This window comes from Vanellus vanellus (genome assembly GCF_965231255.1).
Source record: "Vanellus vanellus genome assembly, chromosome: 1".
Taxonomy (NCBI): Eukaryota; Metazoa; Chordata; class Aves; order Charadriiformes; family Charadriidae; genus Vanellus; species Vanellus vanellus.
The window spans coordinates 137,743,038-137,768,954 of record NC_138905.1 but is presented as its reverse complement, the minus strand read 5'-3'; the positions used below and the strand labels follow the sequence as shown (position 1 = coordinate 137,768,954).

General features: G+C 40.5%; 1 protein-coding gene across 2 annotated transcripts in view; it reads left to right on the top strand.

Moving 5' to 3' along the window:
- Window positions 1-1,985: 1,985 nt before the first annotated feature.
- GLRA2 (glycine receptor alpha 2) overlaps window positions 1,986-25,917 on the top strand; it is a gene marked incomplete at both ends in the record, with an annotated part of 134,352 nt that continues 110,420 nt past the window's right edge. Inside the window, 3 exons of one of the 2 annotated variants that reach the window (XM_082483790.1) lie at window positions 1,986-2,053; window positions 4,233-4,366; window positions 22,867-22,934. In XM_082483790.1, coding sequence (XP_082339916.1) covers window positions 1,986-2,053; window positions 4,233-4,366; window positions 22,867-22,934 — 270 coding nt within the window. Of the gene's footprint in view, window positions 2,054-4,232; window positions 4,367-22,702; window positions 22,771-22,866; window positions 22,935-25,917 lie in introns of both variants that reach the window. The other variant, XM_082483791.1, reaches the window with a different exon arrangement.

Here is a 25,917-nt window from a genome sequence, read left to right as displayed (position 1 = left end):
GTACTGCATCCAGCTCTGGAGCCCCCAACATAAGAAAGACATGGACCTGCTAGAGCAGGTACAGAGGAGGCCCACGAAGGTGATCAGAGTGCTGGAGCACCTCTCCTATGAGGAGAGGCTGAGAGAATTGGGGTTGTTCAGCCTGGAGAAGAGAAGGCTCTGGGGAGACCTTATTGCAGCCTTCCAGTATCTAAAGGTCAACAGGAGGGCTGGGGAAGGACTTCTTACTAGGGCATGTAGTGATAGGATGAGGGGGAATGGCTTTAAACTGGAAGAGGGCAGGTTCAGATTAAACATTAGGAAGAAATTTTTCACTTTGAGGGTGGTGAGGCACTGGCACAGGTTGCCCAGAGAGGCTGTTGAGGCCCCATCCCTGGAGGTGTTCAAGGCCAGGCTGGATGGGGCTTTGAGCAACCTGGTCTAGTGGGAGGCGACCCTGCCCATGGCAGGGGGGATGGAACTTGATGATCTTCAAGGTCCCTTCCAACCTAAACTGTTCTATGATTCTGTGATTCTTCTCTATGACCTGGAGAACAGAAATAAAACTAACAATTGGAAACTACGCAACCAACCTCCTCCCCTCTTTGGCTTCTCCACAGACTCCCCACGGACCGCTCTCTCCTCCTCCTCACACCCACGGAGGTCTTTATGGAGCAGCTCCCCAAGATCGGGGCCAGCTCCTGCGGCGGGGTCCAGCCTTCCCCTCGCTCCCCCCTCAGCCACGGGGCAGCCGGGGCTTCTTCCGCCCCTTCCCCACTGCATAAGGGCAGGGACGCGGGGACGTCCCCGTCCCCCTCCCCGTTCCCCCCCCCTCCCCGTCCTCTCCCCCGTCTCGCCACGGACACCAGCGGGGAGAGGGCTGAGGGGCGCGACACGGCCGGGCCAGGGACCCACGCACCCACCTCCCACAGCCACACGCGTGATCCCACTCACAGAGATGTCGCACACGCAGACACCCTCTCACCGCCCCCACCCGACCCCCGACCCCCTCCGCGACTCCCCCACTGACACACACCCCCCACGCAGGTACACCCCCACGCCACGCAGAAACACCCACCCCCGAAGCTCCCCCCTACGAAAGACACACACACACCCCCACTCGCAGAAACACACCGCACACCTTCCGCGCAAGAAACACGCACCAGACCCCTTACCCCGCAAACATGCCCCACAGAGACACCCCCTCCACACACACACTCCCTCCCCACCCGAGACACCCCCCCGGGCGCGCACACGCGGACACAGACGCGCGCAACCGCTCCGCCGCCGCCGCCGGTCACCTGCGCATGCGCAGCGGCGGGCGCGGAGCTGTCCGAGTGCTGAATTGCCGGCGCGGTGCGCTCCAGCCCGCCTCATTCCAGCACAGGCGCCGGGGTTCCCCACGGCCCCCGCCCGCTCCATCCCTCCCTCCCTCCATCCCTCCCGCCCTCCATCCCGCCCTCCATCCCTGCCTCCTTCTCCCCGCCCCCGGCAGCGCCGACGCCTCCCTGCCCAAAGAGGGGAAAAGCAGACCGACCCAGTAGCCCCACCACCGTTCATAAATACTAATTTTCAAAGCAAAAGGGGAATAAAACATAGCAGCAACAGCACTGCTCTCAGCGTTATTCCCTTTTGCGTGATGCTCCTCGGGTAGTTGGGTTTCTCCTTTTCCTTTCTTTTTTTTCTTTTTTTTTTTTTTCTTTTTTTTTTTTTTTTTTCCCTCCATCACCAAAAGCGAGGCGGGGGGAACGAGCAGGTCTGGTGCTTTGTCGCTTTTGTGCTGGCTGCTGGAGATGAGCCTAGGCTTGACCTGAACATGATTCCAAGGACTGGCACTTCTTTCTTACCCCCAGTTTGTAGAGATCCAGACCTTCTCTTCCTGATTGTCAAGAAAATTAAATCATTGCTGAATTTGGGAATCTAGGCAGCACCAGCTTACTTTTTACCTGCATCTCTCTGGAATCGTTTCTGGGATATTTTCCAAATCATCACAGAAAGCAGGAGGAATGAACCGGCAGCTAGTGAAAATTTTGACAACCTTGTTTGCGTTTTTCTTAGAGACAAACCACTTCAGGTAGGTGATATAACTCTATGTGATGATCTTTGTCAAAAGGTTGTGGAAATCATAAGTATAAAGATACTATGTCACATCAACCTACTTTGTTCGCTATATTTGAGAGTATTTCATGTTCATTCTGTATAGGCTATCCCTTTTACACTCGGAGACTCGTTGCTTGGTAACAAACACGAAAAATAATAATCTCAAGTTTGGGTGATCTATTTTTCATTTCTCAGATTCAAATACATGTTTTTTCACTGAGTATCAATATAGCTAAAAACATTTTCTTCAGTTTTTCTTCTGAAATGCACGTTCTCTGCTCCCGATGGAGGTTGTTTAGGAAGTTGCTTTGATTCCCTCCTCTTCAAGCTTTGGAAACGAGTGAACCAGTTTTGTCAGAGATGTAGTTATTTGCAATTAGAGAATCAATCCTCTGATTTTGGGAAAACCCTGGATCAGACCAGTTTCGTGATTACTTAAAGTACTGGTACATATGGTTGTTGCTTCTGATTTTTGTAACGTTTCATGAGCTTTTGCTTCAGCTATTGACTTTTTGCAGTACAAAGCAAACAGGTCAGTCTTATTAACCAAAACACCATTTTAGCTGAGATTCCTTATTATACTGTACACTGCTGTATATCTACATGTACATGTAGAAAGTATTTTTATATGAGTAATGAGGTGTATATACAGTGACAGAGTGAAATAGTTCTTATATTCGTGAGCCTGGGATCACAACGTAACTCGTAGCTAGTGGGCTCTGAATGAAAACAGAAGTAAATTGTACAGGAACATCTCAAATAAGCACACTGGAATAATTTTACAGTTTTTATTAGCTTAACTGAATGTTTTTAGCATTTAAGTGGGGAATATCATCTACTAGCTATTAAAAATTAAACATATTTTGTAATGTTACCATGTCATTGACAAAAGCAAAAAGAAGCAACTGCACCCTGTAAATGGAACCTTAAAAAAAGCGGGGAATCACATCATGAGAATTTACTATCATCTTGCCTTTTACCAATTCTGGTTCTTTTGTAAAAAGATAAAGGATTTGATATTTGCTTCTAATTTCAGATGCTCACATGTATATCTAATTTGTTTATATTTGTGGATAGATGCACAAAAAAACCCCAACAAAACACACCTGAAACTGAGTGGTTCCCTTTGGGCAAATACTTAAACGAAGAGTGGTTAAGAAGACACAATCATAGAAGTACTTGTAATATAGCTCAAACATAATTTTGAAACATAGATACAATGAAATTGGTTGTTTAAAAATCCAGATAATGCTTCATGATGAAATCTGTGCCTCTACACACAAAATATGACCTTTTCATTCTAGTTTATTTTTCCCTAGGGAACAACCATGGGAAACTCCTAAATTCTCTTTCTCTGCAATATTTAATGTGATAGCAATACGTAATATGCTATGGACACAGTGTTTTGCATGCATGATATGGTACCAGAAGTTTGCTCCTAAATCTGAAAACAGATGTGTTCCAAGAGCTTGCATATAAATACCAGCTGGTGATAATACTGATAAATTTTATTACGTGATGTTCATTGGTAAAAAAAAAAAAGTATGATGGGATGTGACTGACTCTGGAACCCTTTTTTCTATGTTAGGGAAGAATATAGAGATTCAGTAACATGATTTAAATCTTTGTTGGGTAGCAGCTCTAAAGAACATAAAGAACATTTTTTTTTTTTTTGCATCTATATCCTTCCCAACATTAACAAAACCAGTATTTTTCAGTGTTGCTTGGTGAGTGTTGCCAGCTATTGTTTGGAAGTTTAAGACTACCTTAAACCAGTGTTAACATATCATTTTAACAACATACATATAATTAAAGCAATGGTATGAAACAGGATATCAAAGTCCCTGTAAGATTGCTTTATACGTTTAGATGAAGAATAAATTGAATCTTCTAAAGTCTTAAAGCTGTAATAAATTTCTTTTTAAAGATGAAGATTTTTTCTGAATAACAAATTGTGTCCATGCATACTACCTTAAATTCATTTTTATTTCTAGAATAAAGTTTTCAAATGAAAAATAGACTCGATCATTCTATAAAAATATTAACTGCTACATGCACTGAATTGAAACAATTTTTTTTATTGCTATAATTTTTCCATACTTGAATACAATACAAGCTAAATATTAGCTAATGGTGGCTAATAATTTATTTAGGACGACTTTCTGTAAAGAACATGATTCAAGATCTGGAAAATCCCCCTCACAGACCCTGTCTCCTTCAGATTTTTTGGACAAATTGATGGGAAGGACATCGGGGTATGATGCTAGAATCAGACCAAATTTTAAAGGTAAGTTTTTTTAAGACTTCTCATTAATTAATTTATTGTGGTTTGGACAAATTATAGGTTTCAGAGTTTTTATCTTTGGGTTCTGATTCTCTTTTCCTGTGTGATAGTGTCTTGAAGATCAGTTGATCCACGGAGAGGACTAGAACAGTGTAGGTAATAAGGGTCCAGAGCTTGAAAACCCTCTTTTCACATCACAGTAATGTTTAGCTGTCAGAGGTTGTTTCTGAAGACTTTACTAATTCCATGTAGTAAAAAGGATTCCAGGTTCCACACTAAAAGCAATTGAGAAGACTTTTTTCTGAAATTTTTAAGCCATGAAGACAATATCTTTAACGCTTCCATGCTGAGCTGTTGTCTTCTTTATGGCAGTGTCTAAAGAAAAGGTCTATGCTTTTGTTCAACTTAAAAAAAGTAAAACCTTCTTCCCCAAAGTAGGGAGATAGAACTCAAGGTATGCACATGGCAGATTTTATCCTGTGAATGTTGACTGAATAATAAGAGCTAATTTCTCGGAATCCCTACAAAATATAAAAGCCATATTCTGTTCGTCAGTTCCATGAATCGCTCCTTTTCTTCCAAAATTTGGACTGAGTTTTGGAGAGTCACCACCACTATTCCAGCACAAGTAAGCTGTGAACTGGAGGCTGCTTTTGCAAACATTACTATTCACAGCAAGTTTTCCTTGCTGTAGTCCTGTAAATCTCTATGGAAGTGAGCACAGAATGTCTTGTCGCTTTGAATGAAGGGAGTTGGGAGCGAAGTTTTCATTGCAAATATTGAGCATTTCTGGAGATCCCTACAATTGCACCCAAACTGGCTCTTCTATGCCAATTTAAATCTTAGAATGTGGTTTTACTTTGAAAACTGATAAAACGCTTCCTTCCTTAACAAATCTGATGCGAATGTACATTTGCATTCATATCTATCAGCTTTGGTCACTGAAATGCATGTTTTCCTGTACTGAGCCTTGTTAGCAGTGCTGTGAAAGTTGATAACGACTGGAAAAGATAATCACATCTTAGCCAGTGAATGAACTGTTCGGAAAGAAGCTTGCATGTCAATGAGAAGTGTGTTTAATTAAATTTAGATCGAAGATCAGTTTCCTCTTCCTGTACCACATGTGCAAACTACAAGATTTGGAACAAAGCGCCTTTTTTGACTGCTTCCTATGCCTGAGTGAGGAGGAACCTAGTATTGGCTTTCAGAGCCAAAGGTTTGAAAACTGATGAGTTAAAAAACCTCTAGTCAGGGAAGTCTTAAGTTTTAATTTCAGGATAGTTTTCAAAGTGCTTATTGAGTTCCAGAACTGGAGTCCACATTAGTTTGTAGTAAGTAACATTGCATTAGGCTCTCACATTCATTCTGTGCATTTGCATGAGTATCAGTAAAGTTTTAGAGAACCCAAATGAAGGCAGAAATTGGCTGAACTGAACAAGGTAGCAATCATTAAGAACTTACTCCTGCCCTTTGTATGAGAGGAACATTAAAAGACGACTTCTGCTTCATCTGTTGTAGCTCAGATAAAACCAGGAATACTAGCAGTCCCTGTACATAGGACAACTTAAAGACAGATCTTTATTGCTCCTCTGTACGTGTCTAAAGCCATTTCATGAAAAACTCAGGAGGACGCAGATTCACAGCTTTGCTCCCCTGATGTTCGAGAGGGTAGAGCAGGTATGGTGTGCACGATGTAGGTGTATGCTGAGCTGTTTGACAGACACTGCTCCCCTCCTCTAAGTCCCAACCACCGAGTGGTTTGTTTGTGTTCCCAAAGTGAAGCTGCTACCTCATGACACCTATGAACCCTGGATGACAAAGAACCTGGCATTTCTTGTCTTTGAATTGTTTTATTAAGTCATTTTCCAGAGCAGGATGGTACTTTGCAGCAGATTGAACTGATAAACAGATCTTCAGCATTTTTTCATACCTCCACATTTCTGAGCTCTCCCGGAGCTCTCAGTCTTCTGCTGAGGGGTCTGAAAGGTTTTCTTGTTATTTGCTGTGTTCCTTTGAAGGGTATTTTGTATCTCAGAGTTCAGAACTAGAGAGTTAAGTCATGCAGTTTTGAACTTCGCATCACCAGTCAAAACCTTGTCATCTGATAACCATTTTTATTAGTCAATCTGATGCACACCCATGTTCTAGTTGCTCAAGTCTTCTTAACTTTTTTAAAAAATTGAAAATAGCTATTGTTCTCCATTGCATATTTTTTCCTTTTAAAGAATAAGAGGTACAGCTGCAAAGAGGTCAAACTAAATTTATTCTGCGTGGAGTTAATAAGTATTGTAAAGATATTTTTTGTACTGAGTATTTATTGTGATCATAACACAAATTGTTTCCATTTCTAACATTCATTAATCTGCTTGAGATCTTTTTGGGGATATGGGCTACTGTACGATTCTGATATTCTAAATCATATAAGGGATGGACGTATGAAATATTGAATGATTACCTAATTTATAACACTTTTTGTATATTAAGACAAGAACTTTTAAGCATAAACGAGGTCTGCAGGAACAATGGTTTCAACTAGGGATCTGCTATCTGGCTTTGCATGTAGTCCGGGGTTAGTATCTGTTTCCTGTGTTTCACAAAAGACATTGTGGATCAAGATAGTTATACAGCTACTCATGCATTTTTCTAGCTTTTTCTGCTTTAGACCAGTTACATAGCTTTCTTCAAGTCCACTGTGGGTATTTTAAAGTGTCAGAAAAGTCTGATTTCATGGAAAGGCAATGGAGTAGAACCCATTTATCTTATGCCACTGGTTATTCAGTAATTAAATATACTTTTATGAGTAGTCTGAATTACTGGAAAACAGAAGCTATTTGATTAATATGTGGAATAAAAGCTATGCATTCTAAAGAGAGAGAAAAATGCTACTTACTGGAACAAGGTGTTTTATCCAGATAAAGCATTTCATCATTAGTTACTGCTTTTCCCTAATTTGCTCTTGCGAATTACAAAATTCAGGAAGATAGTGGGAAAGAAACAGGTGAATATATATATATATGTCTAGACATCAATAAGTTTTTTTGGGGGTTTGGCTTTTTCTTTTACAGAAGTACTCTGTACTGAAAGATCCTTTCTTTTTTGTATCTTTCTGTCTTATACAATCATTTGAAAGCAGAGGAGCAGATTTCTGGTTCTTCTTGACACACCAAATGATTGGATATAACATGACCAGGCAGTGAGGGACTGTGCCCCTGATGAACAGCCAGAGAAGTGCCAGAGTGACAGCTCTCAAAAATGCCTTTCTTTAATCATTGTCTGCCAGATACTTAATGCCTACTTTTTTGGTTTACACTTAGCTGTTATTGAATTCAAATAGGCTAATAATTTGTATAAGGACACAGAGGGGAATGCTTTTAAATGTAAATATGAAGACTGCAATCTAACACTAATTGAAGTCCCTGAGAGTCTTTCTGTTGACAGCAAACAAATGCTCGTGGTCCTATGAGTTGATTTGCTGTTTCTTCTTCAATTGTAACTTCAGTTGAGCATGGTTACTATAAAACAATAAAAACTGAAACCTGCATGGTACTTTTTACCTGATTAATATTAATGCCATATTTTTTAATGGTAAAAACCAGCAAGGACAAATCAGAGTGATGCGTTCTACTTTCTCCACTGCTCGATTTGCTTTCCTCAACAGCAAGTGTAGCGCACCTGTGTTATAGAACTAGCCGAGAATGGGCTTTCTTACTGGCAGAAACCAGGGATGGTGAAATGGTATCTTAGATTAGTGTATATCCAGCTCAGACTCCCTCAAGAGCACTGTGTGCAATGCCATGATACAAGGGATCGATCTACAACTTAATCACAACGTGAGACGTGGGGCTGATGGAAAGTCAGCTTGCATTTAAAATTTCCTAGCAGCTGTTGACCTTCAGAGGTTGCTAAATTATTTCCGCTTTTTAACACCTTCATCTTCTCAACCAGCTTAAAGTCTAAACATAATCTAGAAATTATCAGATAGAGAAAACTATTTATCTATAGGCACTACTATGTCCTTTATGCCAAATTCTTTAAGTAGTAGATTGGCTGTCATGCACTGCACGGAGAGAAAGGGAGTTTGTCACCAAAAGCTCCAGAAGCGTGTTATCTTTTGGCATGGAAAACATTTGCAATGAAGATGATAGTGATTTTCCTTTGTATTGAATTTCATTCTATGTTTTAAGTGCATTCTTTCCCCTTAAGTCATTATTTGCTAAAGAATATTCTGATTTTTACGGAGTTACATGGAGGTGTGAAGCAACAGTGCCCGTTAGTGTTACCGTCATCACTGACTGGTGCAATGCAGTGTGAATTAACTTACTCAAAAGCTGCTTTTTCTGAACTCAGAGAAGTCTTGTTAGAGGGATGCAGTTTGGGGGTGTAGTGATTGGAGTTGTAAAAGATTAGTCTGTGATTACAGTGGTGTAATGTCATTTTCATGCCGAGTCAGTGGGTTTATATCTGAATAATAAACACACGGACTAAGTAATTTACTGAAAATTAGCTTGACAACTGGTGCAGGAAATGGCTTATGCACTTTAATACTTTAACTCCTTGGCAGCAAGGGTCAGTTTTTCCCATATGTTCAAGCCCATTGCTTACTTATTTGGCCCCTGAGTTGACCAGTAATGAAATGCTTAAAAAAGCATGAATGGAAACCACTGGATGACATTTAAGGGTGAAATTAACGGCATCAGGCTTAATGAATAAAAGCAGCTTCTATGTATGTGCTAAGAAGAGGAACTGTATGCAGAAGTCAACCTTAATCTAGACATGACGCTTTGCAGTAAATACCTGTTGGAAAAACAAGGTAAAGCATATAAAAAAAAAAAAACCAAAACATATAAAAGTTGAAAAGCATACCTAAGAGAGGCCGTGGGGCTGCAGCAATGTGTCCCCCGGTGGTTAACAACCTTCCCAAAGGCCGACTTCAGTTGCTGACAACTACTGGCCATGAAGTCAGATGCAGTGAGTATCCTGTACTGGGCTACTTTCCGCACAGTTTGAGCCTCAAAGGGCCATGTCCGATGGAGACTCAAATGCCATTCAGGCACGACAGCAAGAAGTAAGGAAGTGCACGCTATCGGTGCATTCCTGTTGTAGGCCACGGGCTGAAGGTTCATTGTAGGAGGAGGGAGGCTATGTGGCCAGTTTTTGCATGTGGCCCAGCTGTTGCGCTCCCTACATACAGCTTGCTTGAGATGTGCAAGCGTCCATTATTAAAGAGGCATGCTTCTGCCTTGAAACACCTCTACAACTTTATGCTGCTTTCAGATGAAATTGTGCACACACATCGCACTGCACAGTTAGATGCTACACGAGTATCCTTACCCACAGGGTATCAGGTTTGTTTGTTTTTTTTTTTTTAATTTCTCTTCAACTACAAAAAGTTAGCTAGGGAAATTATGTTCAGCTCCTGCCCTAGGTATGGATGTTTTCATGTAGAAACATTGTTAACGCGATTATGCAAGGATCTTTATAATTGTGTTTCTTTTAAAACTGCTGGTAAAGAGGGCTATGGAACTTGTCCTTCTTCCCCTCTTTCTTTAATGTCAGGTTCTTTCCAGAACACGAGTGGTCTGGGGAAGTTGCATGGGTAGTTGGGTTATGTCTAGGCTTCTAGACAAATGGGGCCAGACAGCAAGCTCCAGCAGCCCCTCTGATTATCTACGCTGCTTAGCTGTTTGCTCATTCCCTGGATCTCTTTCTGAGCTTCCTGCAGCCAGCTCCCTCCAAAGCAAATCAGAGAGGCTGTGAGCGTGCGGCGGTGTAAAGCACAAGCTAACCAATGCTGCTTGGCATTCAAGCTGAGGATTGTTCCCTGGTTGTCTTTTATATTTAGAAGGTTAGCCACAATGATCTGTATCATATTGGTGTGTTGCTTTTATTCAGAACCAATGATTTAATTAAGAGATATCAATGGATTTGACTGTTGTCATGGAATATTGGTCTGCTGCTGCATAAACTGCAAAGGGAATTTATGAAAAACAAATGTCAAAGCAGAGTCAAACACCCTCGATATCAAAGCAGGAGACACTACTGTTTTGATCACGTTCTAATTGAATTGTACTGTTCTTATCACATCCAGTGTCCTGTTTAGATTTAAATGTTCTGTATGGTTGAAGCCAATGCCCTTGGGTCACTCATTGAGAACCTTGTGTTTAGGCTGTCTTAGAAAACATGCAATTCATATATAGAATATATAAAAACATATACACTTAATTTACTATAAATATACACATTTATAAACTGAATATCTTTTACATAGAGTGATATAATAACTAGGAATATGTATACATAAAACAGAAATATGCATTTTTCTTAGACAGATTCATTATCTTTTTTCCCCCCTCTGGAAATATGAATATAAATCTCTGATTAAGTCATCAGAAAATACATGTTTGATGGTTCAGCTTCAAAATATGCATTTCACAGTCTTTAACAGAAATGAGTGATTTTAGCAGTCTGCAGAGAAGGGCCCCCCAAATGATGCAGACAGGGTCGTACAGGGTCTGACACAGCTCCGAGAAGAAGGGTGCACAATGTCTGTCATAAATAGTGACCTGCCAATGTTGTAAACACAAAGTCCATGGTTAAAATTCAAAATTTACTGAAACATAAAGGCTCTGATTCTGGAAACCATGCAAGATCTGAGCAGTACGGTTCATGAGAGAGAAATGCCATTCATCTGGGAGGGCCCCGAAGAGCCTATTGTGAATTATTTGCTCTCTGCAAGTGGTTCCCCACCGTGCTGAAGCATCATGCTCTTGCCATGGACTGTATGAGGCCCTAAGGGTTTCTCCACAAGGGCCTGGGTGTTACGCACCAAAGCGTCAACCATCAGACGCTGCAACTGCTTCTACCTGTCATGGGGCTGAGATTTTTTTCATTATAGCAAACAGTGGGCTGTCCAGGGAAGCACAGTAGTAGTATGATGCCCTCCTCCAAAAACTAGTAACCCCTACCTGTGTGTTTCTATGCCTCCAAAGCTCAGGACTGCATGGAAGCAACTGTAAACATCTGTGACTTGCTGAATTGTAAGCATGTTCTCTTAAAGGATATCAACTGCTATCCAGTTGATACACATGGCATAAATGAACTCATTCTTCCTCTGTCCTGGGAACACATTTATGTGTTATCTCCCTCGCTCTTGTACTTGGGGAAATATAGATGAGATGAGGCTAAATGCTTTCCTTAAACCAGCATAGTTAGTCAGGGAAAACCTGGGATTAAAATTTACCAGATCAATACTCATTATGTTATGCTGCCTCTAATGACTACATTCCCAATGTGTGCTGTCCTTATGTCTTCGTCTTAGGCTATAAAACTGTCTTAACAGGACTGCTTTTTCTTCTTGTGCTGTTTACTATGTCAAAGAGTTAGTCCTAAATAATACATAAAATAACAGTAACACTTTGGCCAGAATGCTGCTATAAGCTCTCACACTGCAATTTAAAGCAGTTGTTGAAGAGAGGCATGTAAGCCATGTCTAAACCATGACAGTTACATGCATGGGGCTAAACCAGAAGCGTATGTAAAAACTTCTTTTTCACCAGATGTGAAAGTAGCCTATTGCCTATGCATAAATACATGCACATACTCTCCCCCATGCCAAACTAAAATGCAGATGTGGCCACTCCACAAAAAGGTTTCAGACTGCAGCTACTTTCCTTTCCATCAGATATCCCATCAGATGGAGCAGTTTGAGGTGTTAAAAGCCCATGGTCAGTCTGGTTATAGGAGCCATCCTAAAAATAAACATGTGGGAGAATTTTGCAGCTCTTTGGCTCTGTACTCCTGAGAATAATGTTGCACATTTTTGACTCCATACCCCTGAGAATTTTGGTTTTGTCACATTTCTGAGGTGTGTTTGGTGTGGGGTAAAGCACACAACAATCTGTTAAAAACAAAATTTAACTTTTTTTTAAATAAAATAAAATCTTTAACTTATCAAAGATATAAATAATTAGGGACAGATTCAACTCAGGCCAATAAACTCCTCAGGTCAGTCTGATTTGGATGACTCTGTAGAAGACTCCAACTCAGCAGGACTAGTGGTGGCAGAACCCCGAAAAAGACCATATGTCCTCACCCTGCAACACGTTTTGTGCCAGCAGAGATCTGAACCTATGTGAAAGCCATATGATGCTCCTCTGAGCAATGCAGTGAACATCCTGCATCAAAAGGCTGATAATGTCCTTACAACAGGTGGGTTTGCATTGATAAAAAAGTAAGCCAGACAGTTTATAAGATGCTTATTTTCTAGGCAGGTGAAGAGTTCTCATTCCGTCTCCCCTTTTTCCAGCCATTTTATACATAGAAAGAACTGATGACTGAAAAAAATGCTGGTGAAAGACGCCCAAGAAGTGCTTTAAGGATGTCCTGGAGTTAAAAGACAGATCCTTTTTGGTATTCAGGATGTTAGAGATCACATAGGAGGTTCCCAAAGGGAGAGGGAATGTGTGAAGGGAGGGGATAGGAGACAGCTAAACATGCAACAGAGCAGCTGATGGGAGCATTGAAGCTGAGACTCAGGAGGGAGGAATTAATTTCAAAGTAATATTCTGTGCAGATTGTATGGAAATGAGTTGAACTATAAGGAGGTAAAAAACGGGATGTTCCCAATAACTGAAAGGTTTGAAAATAGAAGGAGAATTTTACTTTATTAGTCTTAGGTATGGTGAGTGCATGGGTCTGTGTGTCTGACCTGTTGCAGACTGCCATATGCACCCGCTTCTGACCATTTCAGTTGTCACTTGTCCCTATGCCTGAGCCATCCCATTTCTCTAAATCCCAGTTTTCATCTGTGTCCCATGTATCATTTGGTGTATAATTCCCTAACAGCCATAAATCAATGTCTGTTCATTAATGTTAGTCACCCACATTGCTCTTTTTCTTCAAGTCCCGCATATGTCTTCTGACAGTAAAGCAAGGAACATTATGGAGACATTAAAGGGAAAACTGGCAGAATTGTGAAATAAAGTGAATGTCCAAGCTCAGAGAAACAAAAAAAAAAGGAATTAAAATTTATTCTGACACCTCTCTCTGGCCACAGAGAGAGGTATTGACCGAGCCTTGTATTTGAGACTGTACCTATTGACTCTTATAACTGAGCTCCCATTAATTTCTGCAATACAAGATCAAAATCACAGAGAAGGAATGGAGTAAGAAATATTTAGAAAGAAAGGAACAAAGTACTGTTGTTTTTTTTTTTTTTAATAAATGTTTTGAGGTGAGTATGCCCAGCAGAATGAAGCTGTTCATTCTCACTGAAAATAGAAGCCTATACTGGTTGACAACATTTCAATATTATTATTAAAACTTTTTTTTTCATTAAGTAGATCTTCCCTCCTGCCTTCTCTTCTCAGTGAACATTTTTTATCTTGTGGTTCCATGTGGTCTCTTAGATGAGTTGGCTACACTGATTTCGTAAATCATTATTAAAAATAAGATTACCCAGGAGGAGTTTGACTGACCCTATGCTGGAGTGCAGATTTCATGACTAAAGATGTAATACCCTCTTTTATTTAATGACATTCAGGAGTATCCCAGGTCTCTGCACGCATTATGCAGTTCACATACTGCATACGCTGATCAGCAGCGAAGAGCTCTGTCTTCATTAATGCAAAGCAACCGAGCAGTTTCTCAGAATCAGGTGAGAGGAGCATCTCTGCTACCTGCTCCCAGTGAGGCCGAGAGCCTCTGCCTTTCCGTTTGCTCACTTCAGTGAGCGCTGTTTTGCGATAAGAAAAGAAGAAGGTGCCTGGATCTTTTCATGTCATAAGAAAAGCAAACAATTCAATTTCCCCTAATACTACCCATTGCTCTATTGCACTGAAGGAAGGAAGACTTCAGAAACAGATGCCTTGCAGTGAGGTGCTTGTCATGACTTGAAATGGAAATTTTTGAAAGAAAAGTAGAGAGCTCGGAGAAAAAAATAATAGTTTGATGGACATATGAAGAATTAAAACATTTATTTGAATATTTTCAAAGTTGAACATAAGTGCTAAGTAACTTTGCGCTATAGGCTTCTAGTTCCAACGGGAAGTTTCCAGATGTAAGATTTCTGATTCGCTGTTATTTAGATTTATTTCCACAGACTCATTTGCACATGGAAGGCTTTAGCTCTGGGACTGGCTGCACTCAGTCACAAGTGTGACTGAGGCTTGCGTAGAAATATCTGAGGTAGCTTTCAAGTAATTTGCTCGGAGGTGCTCTGCGCCACATGGAGATGATATAGAGCTCAGCACAAGGTATAATGCCTGAGGTTAATGGCCTCCAGTGAATTCTGGCCTGCCGTGACGACATCAGTAGCAGCCCTCAGACTACCTGCATGAAAGCCAGCTCCAGTCCGTTTGCACAATCCGTTGTGACTGCTATGGCTATATATTCTTTGTAGACTGGCTCTGGTTAGGTGGGTAAATCAGGAGTGTATCAACTGTTTCAAAGGGCTTTTCATTTCTGAGGTCCTGGTTTGTGGAGTGAAATAAAATAGTGTCTGAAAATTGTTCTTGTGCGGTGTCTATTAGATAACCTATCTGGAAATACCCCACTGCACCCCAGAGCTGACAGTAATATATGTTTCTGTTATCAGCCTCAGCAGAAAGAGGCAGGGAAGAATGAACACCTCGTATGGACTATCCTGTAATGCCAAATTCAGAACTGAAGAGATTTTGTAGTGTGAGACTTACCTTCCTCTTCCAGAGCTGGGTCTGTGGACAAAGGCATTCACTGAATGTGAAGCACGCCAATCCAACAATTTTCACAAGCGCCTTAAGGCACAAAAAAAGTGGATTGTAGCAGGGATTCTCCTTCTGAGGAACGCTGATAGGATTTTGCCGGCGTGATTCCTGTTATGTTCAGCAATAGTCCCACAGCTGAAAACTCACATACCACTTCAGAAATTGATTACTCACTGTTTGACCTCAGACTATGTCAATGTATATATATAGATGGCTTTAACTGTACTTACTCCAGAGACATTTTCTCTCTGTGACTCATTCTGTAATCACCTGGATCTGACAATCTCTGGAGTATTTGTCTCGTGACTCCTCAGTGGTATTTTGCTGAAGAAGAGCTTTCAATTTTGGAATGTGACATGCCCTTTTTATATCCAGATCACATCATAAGGCTGGATTTTTGTTCCAATTTTTTCTCAAGTTAACCACTTGAAGGCAAGCAGCTTAAATCTTGATGTGAGAGAAGAGTTCCTTTGATGCCATTCTGTTTATTTATATTTGTGCGTGCCTGCATGTGCACTTCTGGAAATAGGCAGCTGGAACTAGGGAAAAATTGTACTTTCCTCTATCTGTAATGCTTTCCTGCTGATTCCATTCAGTGTTGCTTCCATCTCTCTCCTGCTTTAGGTAGGGCATGTTGTGTCTCCTCCGCTCTGTAAATACCATTGCCATTAAGTGGCATAGCTCACATATATTCTACAGATACTTGGTAATGTTTGGGCTCAGTGATATCAGTGGGAATGAGAGTACTAAAAAGGATTTAGACACCTAAATCTCTGCAGGTCTTGCTCGGGCTCTGTAAGTGACTCTGTGGCTCTTAGCTTTATTCTGTTGATCATGAATGTATATTGATACCACAGAATATGATTCTGAGTCTCAGATGCAACCGTAGGCACCCAACACTGTCGCCACATTCCCACCAGGAGCTACGTCATTCTCAGCAAGCTAAGTTATTAGATATGACAGATGAACTTTCAGAGGATGTTGGTTTTAGCTTGATGAAGCAGAACAATAATTTTGTCTTTATTTGATTTTTCCAGCAAATTGCATCAGTGCGAGGTACCATACAATTACTGTATTTCAGAGGTTACTGAGATCTCTGCCCTTGTGGTTTTGGTTGGCTTTTTTTTTTTGAGTTTGGAGGTTTTTTTGTTTGTTTGCTTAGTAAGTAGAATTGTCATAAATGAATAATAAAAGTGGCATAAGCATAATATTTTCTGTGGTACATTGGATTGTGGTGCATACTTCTAAAGAAGAAGGAATTCTCTGTTTTACTGGGCATGATTACACTTAGGGATTCAAGGTGATGCACTCCATGGAAATCCCATAGAAAGAGGAGCTCATAAGTGAAAGGCATCACTCCCAAACAAGACAAGAAATGTCACCTTGATTTGTAAGTCTTAGGGTAACTAACTGTTTTGTCCTTGTGTCATTATTTTTGCCTCCTGTGGCTGATACATTTCCCTTGCTGCTACCACTCTAATGAGATGATGATGTTTAAATGGAGGAAACCATTGGTTTTGCCCAAAGGCAGAGTGATAGGGAAAGAGAGAAGGCTTACCTAGGTACTTGCAATAAAGGCTTCCTGTGGCCTACCTCCTGCTTTCTTACCAGAACCTTAAGCAACTTGATAAATCATGTGATTTTTCTCATTAACGGTTGGACTATGCTTTATACAGATCCTTGAAAACAATTGTACAAGCTGCATTGCTTCTGGAGTAGCTACAGGATCCCTGTGGCTTAGAAGAACTTTTCCAGTGCATCAAAGCCACCTTTCTTCCCCTGGCCCAATATCGATGTTCCCTGGCCACAGGATTGACTGTGCTGCCTTTGATGGCATTTCTCCAGCCGCACTCTGAGTAGCGAGGAAGCTAAGATGATAAACAACTTGCTCCTGTCTAATGACCATGGCCAGCTGAGGTGTCCCAGCAGTAGTTCAGCCTTGCTGTCTGACTTACAGGGATGTGCCTGCAGGGCCACGAAGAGATGCATTGGCAAGCCCTTGAAGTGGTAATTCAGGCACCTGCAGTACTGCAGCTGCAAAAGCAGAGCCCTCCATAGGGGTTATCTCTGTTTCAGGTCTCATAAGGACTGTGCTGAACATTGGAGGCTGTTCAGTTTGGTTGAGGAGAACTGGTTGCTAAAACTCCAGCTGTCTCCAGAACTTGCAACTAATAAATCATCTCTAGCAAGGTCTGCTGCCCTCCACTGCTGTCCTGGGATCTGTGTTACCAGTGCTCAGGTCAGCATGTGGGTTGTTGTCCTGACCTCATCCACATTTTCATCCCCTCTCTCATTTGATCTGAGACGTGAAAACCCTGCTTCACAGATGAAGGGATGCTCAGTACCTCGTGAGAACATTGTCTCCTCACATTGCCCCTTGGTCCTGTTCCTGGATGTCTGCTCTATGCCCACACCCAGGCAGGATTGATTTTAGTATTGTCAAAGAGTCCTGATGCTTATTCTGCTCTCTGTGGTAAGGGGAGAAGGGCGTTTCAGCTCACCTTTCTCCCCTGTATACAGAACAAAATAAACCCTCTAAGATGGTGGGAAAAAAACTCCTTCCACTGGCACATGGGCCAAAGTCAGGTGATGGACCAAAAAAATACTATGTACAGAGAAAGACACTAGATTCTTCACAGATCTGTAAATATCTTGCCAATATTTTCACTGTCGTTCCATGAGGTGGTTCTGCCTCATTATCTCTCATTTTTGTTTCCGTGTCTCTCTGCTTTGCCCACAGTTGTCTGTGTGTGTGTGCTGTAATTTAGTTTGCCTTACAAAATCCCTTAATAAATACACATATCAAAGAAAATTGGTAAGTGCACAGGTATAATTTTAAATCTCTTGTACGATTATAATATTCCCACTAAGGACATTTTAGCTATATGGCTGAAATTAATGTGAAGAGAAAAAGGCTGCCAGGTACAGCCTGGAAACGGTACAGCAAAAAGGCAGAGTTGGGATGGACGGATGTGAGAATACAGATAGCATTAGCTGCAGCTAGGATGATCTCCAGGGCAAGAGTACAAGTAAATCTTCTCAAGAACCTACCAAATGAAGGAAGCTTTGGGGCTGTGTGTTATCAATACTGGAGAATGTTCAGCAAAAGCTGCAGTGAGCAGCTGGATGGGGCTCAGCGTACAGCTTTCAGCACACTCCACTCAATGTGGGGACTCCCCTATGCATTGGGATGGATTCCCCCCTCTGGCAGCTGACAAGGAAAGGATTCACTCTCTAGCCAGATATTGGCAAGGTCACAGTCACCTTTGGTACAGGAGCTATAAGGCAATATGCCACAGCAAATTCAGGGGAATATTCAGTATATTCAGATTTCTTGCAGGTAAGGTGAGCAGGTGAGTGCTGAAGACTTTCTGTAAGTGCTAAGTGCCCCTAAGTGACTGGAGGCGTATGACACATCATAATGTCAGGGCTTTGTAAGAAGGAAGTGTATTGGAGAGTCCCGTTGACTGGCAGCAGCAGCAGACCCTCTGGGGAAGCAGGGGAATGGGAGCTGCAGGGAACAGAAGTGATGTCTTAGCTGTTTGTCAGAACACCAGACATCTACTTTCTGGTGGATTTGAGCATTAACTACACGGTTTGGGTTTGGGTTTTTTTTTTGCCTGAGTCCTTTCAAGAACAGACATTTTCCTTATGACTTGAAAATCACTTCGATTATCTTGAATGTGCCTTAAAGACAGCTGGACTGTTATCTCGTAGCATTTGAGGTGACAAAGAAAAAACTAGGGGGAAAAAAGGATTTTGTTATAAAGTATATTTTGCTTAATTTTTTAGAGGTAGTGTCTAGTCTTTTTAGATTTTAGGCAGTAAAGTCAAATTGAATGTTTCCTTTGCCTTTGAAGAGTTTTAGATTTTGTACTCAAACCTTGGCTATACTTCATAGAAGTTTACTGCTTTCATTTTAAAACTATTAGATTAGAAAAATCTTATAGAGTATGTGAAATGTTCCATTGGAAAAAGAGGTGGTGTGTGACATCTTTAAAGTGTATTTCTTCCTTAAGATGTACAACACCTATACATCTCCTCCCCACGGGAATAATATCAACAGTAGAAAAAAAAAGTCAATAAAAAAAAAGAATAAAAGCATTGTAAAGTTCAGCGATTAGTTAGTTGCCTTTTTCTTATCTACTTCATTTGGCTCATGTTACCTATGCACGCTTAGAAACATTACTAGCTTACTGACTTTAAGAGAAAGTTGGACTTTTAGTTTAGCATTGATAAGTTATATGATCAAATATTAGGTTTTAAGATCATAGAATCATAGAATAGATACTCTGATAAGTATCTTCTGTGCTCATTTGGTTGCAAATCTTGCATTACGCTTCTGATGTTTATAAACAATAATAAATGATCAGAAACCAAATTGAATCGGTGATAGCTCACCAATAAAGTTATTTCCAGAAAACTCCGAGGATGAAGAGAACTTGACCTGTTTTGCTGGCAGCATTCATGTTTACTGTATTCTTATACTATTCCACATCTACCAGCAGAAGGAAAGTAAAAGACGTTATACAATTGAGTAGAGAAATGGGGGGAGACATTTGCTTTGTCATAAGATACACTGCTCTAGTGTGTACCTACTTGGTGTACATCTGAACCGCAGTCTGTGGTATGATAGCCTATTTCCTAACATAGGTAGGCATGTTTACTAGGTTCTGCTGGCACTCAGGAATTGAAAGCTGTAGTGGTCACATATGGCAGCTTTTGCAAGACAACACCATGAGATTAAAGAAAAGTTGGCAAAGAGCATGGGAAAATACCAGGGCACTCAATGCCTCCTTCTCCTCAGTCTTTACTGACAAGACTGATCTTCAGGAATCCCACACCCCTGAGACCTGTAGAAAAGTCCAGATCAAGGAAAACTCAGTGGAGAGGAATCAGGCTATAGAGCATTTAGGCAGACAGGACACAGACGAGTCCATGGGACCACATAGGAAGCACTCACAAGTGCTGAGGGAGCTGGCTGATGACATTGTGAGACCATCCTTAATTATCTTTGAAAGGTCATGGTGACTGGAGGAGGTTCCTCATCGCAGGGAAAATAAAAAGACTCCTGTCTTCAAGAAGTACAAGGAGGAGGATCCAGGAACTAAAGGTTGATCAACCTTGCCTCAAAGCTTCCTTGAAGCTATTTCCAGATATGAAGGACAGGAAGATGACTGGAGGCAGTCAGCATGGATTTATGAAGGGGAAATAATTCCTGAACATGCTAATAGCCTTCTATGATAACTTGGCTGGCTTCATGGATGAGGGACAGCAGTGGATGTTGTTCATCTCAACTTTAGGAAGACTTTTGGCACTCTGTCTCACAGCATCCTCATAGACAAACTATTGGAACAGAGTAGCTAAATGGGCAGTGAGGTAAATGGAAAACTGGTTGAATTGCCATGCTCAAAGAGTTGTGATCAGCAGCACAAAGTCCAGCTGGAGGCCAGTCACTACTGGGGTACTGCAGGGGTCAATACTGGGTCAATACTGTTTAACATCTTCATTAATTACCTGGATGATGGGACAGAGTGCACCCTCAACAATTTTGAAGGAGATACAAGACTGGGAGGAATGGTTGGTGCCCCAGAGAGTTGTGCTGTCATTCAGAGGGACCTGTATAGGCTGCAGAAATGGGCCAACAGGAGCCTCACCATGTTCAACATGCATGTTCAGATGCAGTCCAGCTGTGGGGGAGGAACAATCTGGGAGATGACCAGCTGGAATGCAGCTTTGCAGAAAAGGCCGTGGGTGTCCCGGTGTACAACATATTGAACATGAGCCAGTAATGTGCCCTTGCAGCAAAGAAGGCCAATAGTCTCCTGGGCTGCATTAGGCAGAGCATTGTCAGCAGGCTGACGGAGGGGATCCTTCAATGTGCTCAGCACTGGTGAGACACATCCGGAGTGCTGGGTTCAGCTCTGGGCTCCCCAGCACAAGAGAGACAGGGGCTTACTGGTATGGGCACAGCAAAGGGTGACAAAGGTGACTGGAAGACTGGAGGATCTGTCATACAAGAAGAGATTGCTGAGTCTGCTCAGCCTGGAGAAAAGAAGGTTCAGGGGCATCTTATACATGTGCATAAACAGCTGATGGTTGTTAAAGTAGATGGGGCCAGATTCTTCTCAGTGGTATCCAGTGACATGACAAGAGGTATTGGGCACAAACTGAAACACAGGACATCCCACTTAAACATAAGATGGACTAGGGGGGCTTGGTGATCTCCAGAGGTTCAACTTTAGTTTTCAACTTCAATGATTCAGTGATTCTGTTTGCTGAGGTGTAGAGAAATATGTTGGTCAAGCTGCCCAACTAGTAGAAATATCATCAAGTAAAAAGGGAAAAAATGGTACTATAGAGGGAGAATAGCAGACTATTTGGCTTGTTTTAGCTTGGTGTTGAAAGTGAAAACACATTTACAACATAAAAAGGAAGCAGTTTTTTTAAAAACTATGTTGCAAAACCTGAGTTGAACAACACACTTCATTGGAATTTAACAGCCTCAAAAAATATTACTGTTGTGGTTTTTCTTCCCAAAACCAACATGTTTTTGTTTTTTTTTTTCTCAAAGGTGAATGGTCTAGGACTCAGGAAGCTGATAGTGTACTGGGTTTCACTAGGTACTTTATCTTTCAATTTTCAAAAAATAAAGTAAAAATGTTCCCATCTTTTTTAATGCAGTTTCAGATCTAAATATGAAACCAAATATAGGTATTTATATTCTGTGCACTTACATTGTTTTTTTTTTAATATAAGGAAAGTTATGTGATTAAAAATAATAATGAGAAAAGAGAGAAGAAAGCACTCGATACGCAATGCTTGTATCAACTTTTGTGTCACTGGAATTCAGGCATTTAACATTAATCCTTTTTGATTCAGTTGAGAACCCCTGTTTATTTCATCATGCCTAAAAAAACTAGGAGGCTAATAGACAACTAATTAAATATTAAGTCCCCATTCATTCTGCTACACATCAGTGACTGCTAAATAAAAGGAAAGGAGGTAGGAGGGAAGAGATCACAAATAGCTGCTTAATGAAAGCTGTGTGAAGCCAGAACAGATACTGCTAAATATTTTTTTTATGGCAAGGCAGACATCTCGTGACCAGGTGGACGAAGAGCTGCTTGTCTAAGTCCTTTTTCAGTGGACTGGAGTCAATGTGAAAAGTGGCCCTTGCTAGGAATTTCAGCGGCAAGTCATTGCATACAGAGTGGAATAGGTGTGGAGAGAGAATCTTTTGATTTTAAGTTTGAGCAGGAAGGGAGAGAGGAGTGGTTGCAATGCTAAAGCATATTCTGCGCTGGTACTGTGGATAAAAAAAAAGCTGTTATACTCATGCCCTCACTCAACTCCTCTCACAAATCCTTAAATGCAAGGATGTAGTTCTGTGTATTTTTATAACAACTTCCAGTAAAACTAGGTTAATTAAATTAGTGTTGAAAATGTTTTGCCTTTGATCGATATTCACGTGGTCTGTTTGGGAAAACTCACTTTCTACTTGTTTTCAGCCACATCTGTACCCGATTGTACGGAGGCTGAGGGTTCTGTACTTTTATATCAATGTATATTGCAACATTTTTATTGCATTCCACAGGTCCTCCAGTAAACGTTACTTGCAATATTTTTATCAACAGTTTTGGATCAGTCACAGAAACCACAATGGTAAGTGCTATGATGTCATTGGCAAGAGAACAACAATACTTAATATATGTCATGAACACAACCTGTCAATTTTTCTATTTATTGTTCAACTTGCAGGTCCTCCTGTAAATGTTACCTGCAACATATTTATCAACAGCTTTGGTTCAATAGCAGAAACTACAATGGTGAGTGGGACTGGTCATTGAAGCCATCTTGTGAAGGAGTGGGATGTGATATAGAATAGAGACGCTCAGGACGTGGGGACATTTACTAAGTTACTAAGCTACTAAAAGTCTACCAGGTGAATTAAAACTAAATAAATATAAACCAACTATATAAAGAGGTGTAGAAATTATTCAACTCAGCGATCAAGTCTAAACGTACGCATGGAGTGGCTGCACCGTAGTCTGTATTGACTGCGATGGCAGTAAATACAGGTGTGTGCCAACCAGCTTTCTCAGGTTTTATTAGCACTGAAGAGGCAGAGGAATGGCTGGAGCTCGGCTGAGGGGCTCCCCGCCAAGTACTCTATGTTTTGAGTGGGTCTTACACCACATGCTGAATTATCTGCTGCTGCAGACTGTGCTGACAGAGCTGCAAGAACAGTCTTGTTTAACTTAGCTAAATCGCTGTGAATTGCAGCCGCACTGGTAGCTGAAGCGAACGCATAACGTGAGTCAAATGACTGAATCATATAGCTGTAAGGAGGCTTGGGTATTTTGAGGGTTAAATAGGTCCTAGGAAATGAGGGGTCCCAGCTGACTGAAATGTGTATTTTGACTATCGGTCAAAAAAAAAAAAAAAGGCTGAAATGAAAATGTCAGAGTTCTAATTTTGATACATATAATAATAAATAGTTCAGTTTTTCATTTCAAGGTGAGATTTCTCTTTTTAAAATTGCCAAAATTTAGGATTAACAAAGTCAAGCTAAAAAAATGGGAATGAAAATTTTAGTCCGACTTTCTTCTTTTTTAGTCTACAAGTGAATTTTCTTTTTTTTTCAATATTTGCTAAGAAATATGAAAAATATTTTTTCAGAGTGCATTTAAAAAGATGCTGTTTTTTAATCTTATTTTTCAAACAATGAACAAAATGATCAGTTTTTTATACAAACATACTACTGCGTTTAGTCCAAAGAGAGACTTTCAATGTATTTCTTATAGTAATACGATAAATCCATACTAATTATCAGTTGCTCATATACAAGAAGTGGGTTAAACCCGTTCTAGAAAGGGTCTAGTGGCAAATCCCATCTTGACGTTGAACTCTTCAAGTCACTGCTGCCACAAAATAAACCAAAAAAGAGTGTGCTCACCTGCATTGAAATTTTGTAAGAGTTATTCTCATTGCCTCAGGACACCGTGGAAAGCTACGGACATTTCTGAAGTAAACGAAATGTAGTTTCACTACTCTGTTTTCCAGGGATTCCTACACAGCATCCAGGTCTTTCTGTATTTGCTGAAGCCAGAGGCAATAAAGGTGCTTAGCATCCTGTAGGACTGAGTTCTTGGTAGCTGAAAATGAACTTGCTACCCACAAAAGGACTTGAGGTATACCAAAGAAATAGTTTTTGACAAAATGGTATAGATACTGCCTTGCAATCCTTGCATTATGAAGGATGAGCCCAACTTAATTATTATTTAATATTCAAATACTTCATTTAAATTCAATTGCAATTCATGCCATCATTTGAGAAAGTGGTGCCTAAGGAACACAAATCTTCTGCTCTTAAATATTTTTATTTTAAAAAACACTCTGTTATTTAATATTTTCTAGAGATGAAGGGCAGGTTATTGCTAGGGCAGGTTGCTTTCTTAAACAGTGTGGGAAAGACTCTTCTATAAATGACAAGCTATAACATTCAGGGCTATAAAATAAAGAGATAAGTTAATGTTTTAAAGTAAGTATTTGTAATATTTAAAAAACAACTTAAAAGAAAACTAAAATGAAGTTAAAAATGACAAGAAAGAAACATATCTTGGTGTAACATAATTATCAACAGACTTAATTTTCAGGTTTTTGGAAAACTTAATGGAAAACTTCATTTGTTTTCCTATGTTTAAAGGATTCTGCGAAGAAAGCTATGAATGTAGCCTTTTTTACCCTGGCATGTCTGTTGATCCTAGCATGTACAGGCATTGGCATAGCGTTAAGTAGCAAAAATCCTGCACGTCACTGGCTTTACAAGATGGCATTCAATGAAAATATTTGCACGACCTAATGCTGATTGCATTAATTAGACTCCTTCATTGCTTTGATTAAATCCCCTCATTGCATTTTACCTTCTATCAAATATGTTAATGTGCACCTTTCCAATGTTCATTAACACATTCTGCTGAAAACAGCCAAACATTCAAGTAGATGAAAACAAAGACTATTGGCTTTCTTATTTTGCTTTGTTCATAATATCTGCCAAAATTGTGGAAAGATTTCTCTTAGATGCAGTTTAATTGTTTGATATTGATTTTCTTAATGCTGTCGCTTCTTTAATGATTAGTGTGACAAGTTTTAGGATGTTTTGAAACTGCTCTGAGTGGCAGACATCAATTACTGTTCTATCTACTTTGCCTTTCTGAAAAAGATGTAGTCATGTGGTAAAAATGTTGGCATCCCTTGTGATAAATAATGAGTTTTGTTTGACTCCTAGGATTCATTTTTCCCTATAAAATGCTCTTGATGGTTTTGACATAAAACCAAAAGATTCGTTTAAAACCCTGGATTGTAAATTCGATTGAGACATTCCTGTCTCAGAGGACAGCAACGCTTAGTGAAACCATGTATATGTACTGAAGCGATATTATCAGAATATAACTTGGACGATCTGCAGCAGCTCATTGGAAACTTGGGAGATGAAAACTTGTTCAGAGAAGTAGGAAAAATGAACATGGCAAACAGGATTACAGTCCCAGACCTACTAAATTCAGTAAACCAGGTTCTCAAGAAGATTAGCAGGAGTAGCTTCTGTCTTCTGATCAGGACAGACACCAGGATGAAATGCATCCCTGTGTGAAAGGCCAGCACAACTCTTATGTCCAGTATATTCTTCTAAAAGCTAAAACCTTTCATTCAGAAATAGAACACGATTTTGTGCTGATTCTCTCCAAAGGGATGAATTCCATAGACTCTTCAGGAGTTTTGTTCTCAAAAATCTAGGGAAACAAAATGCAT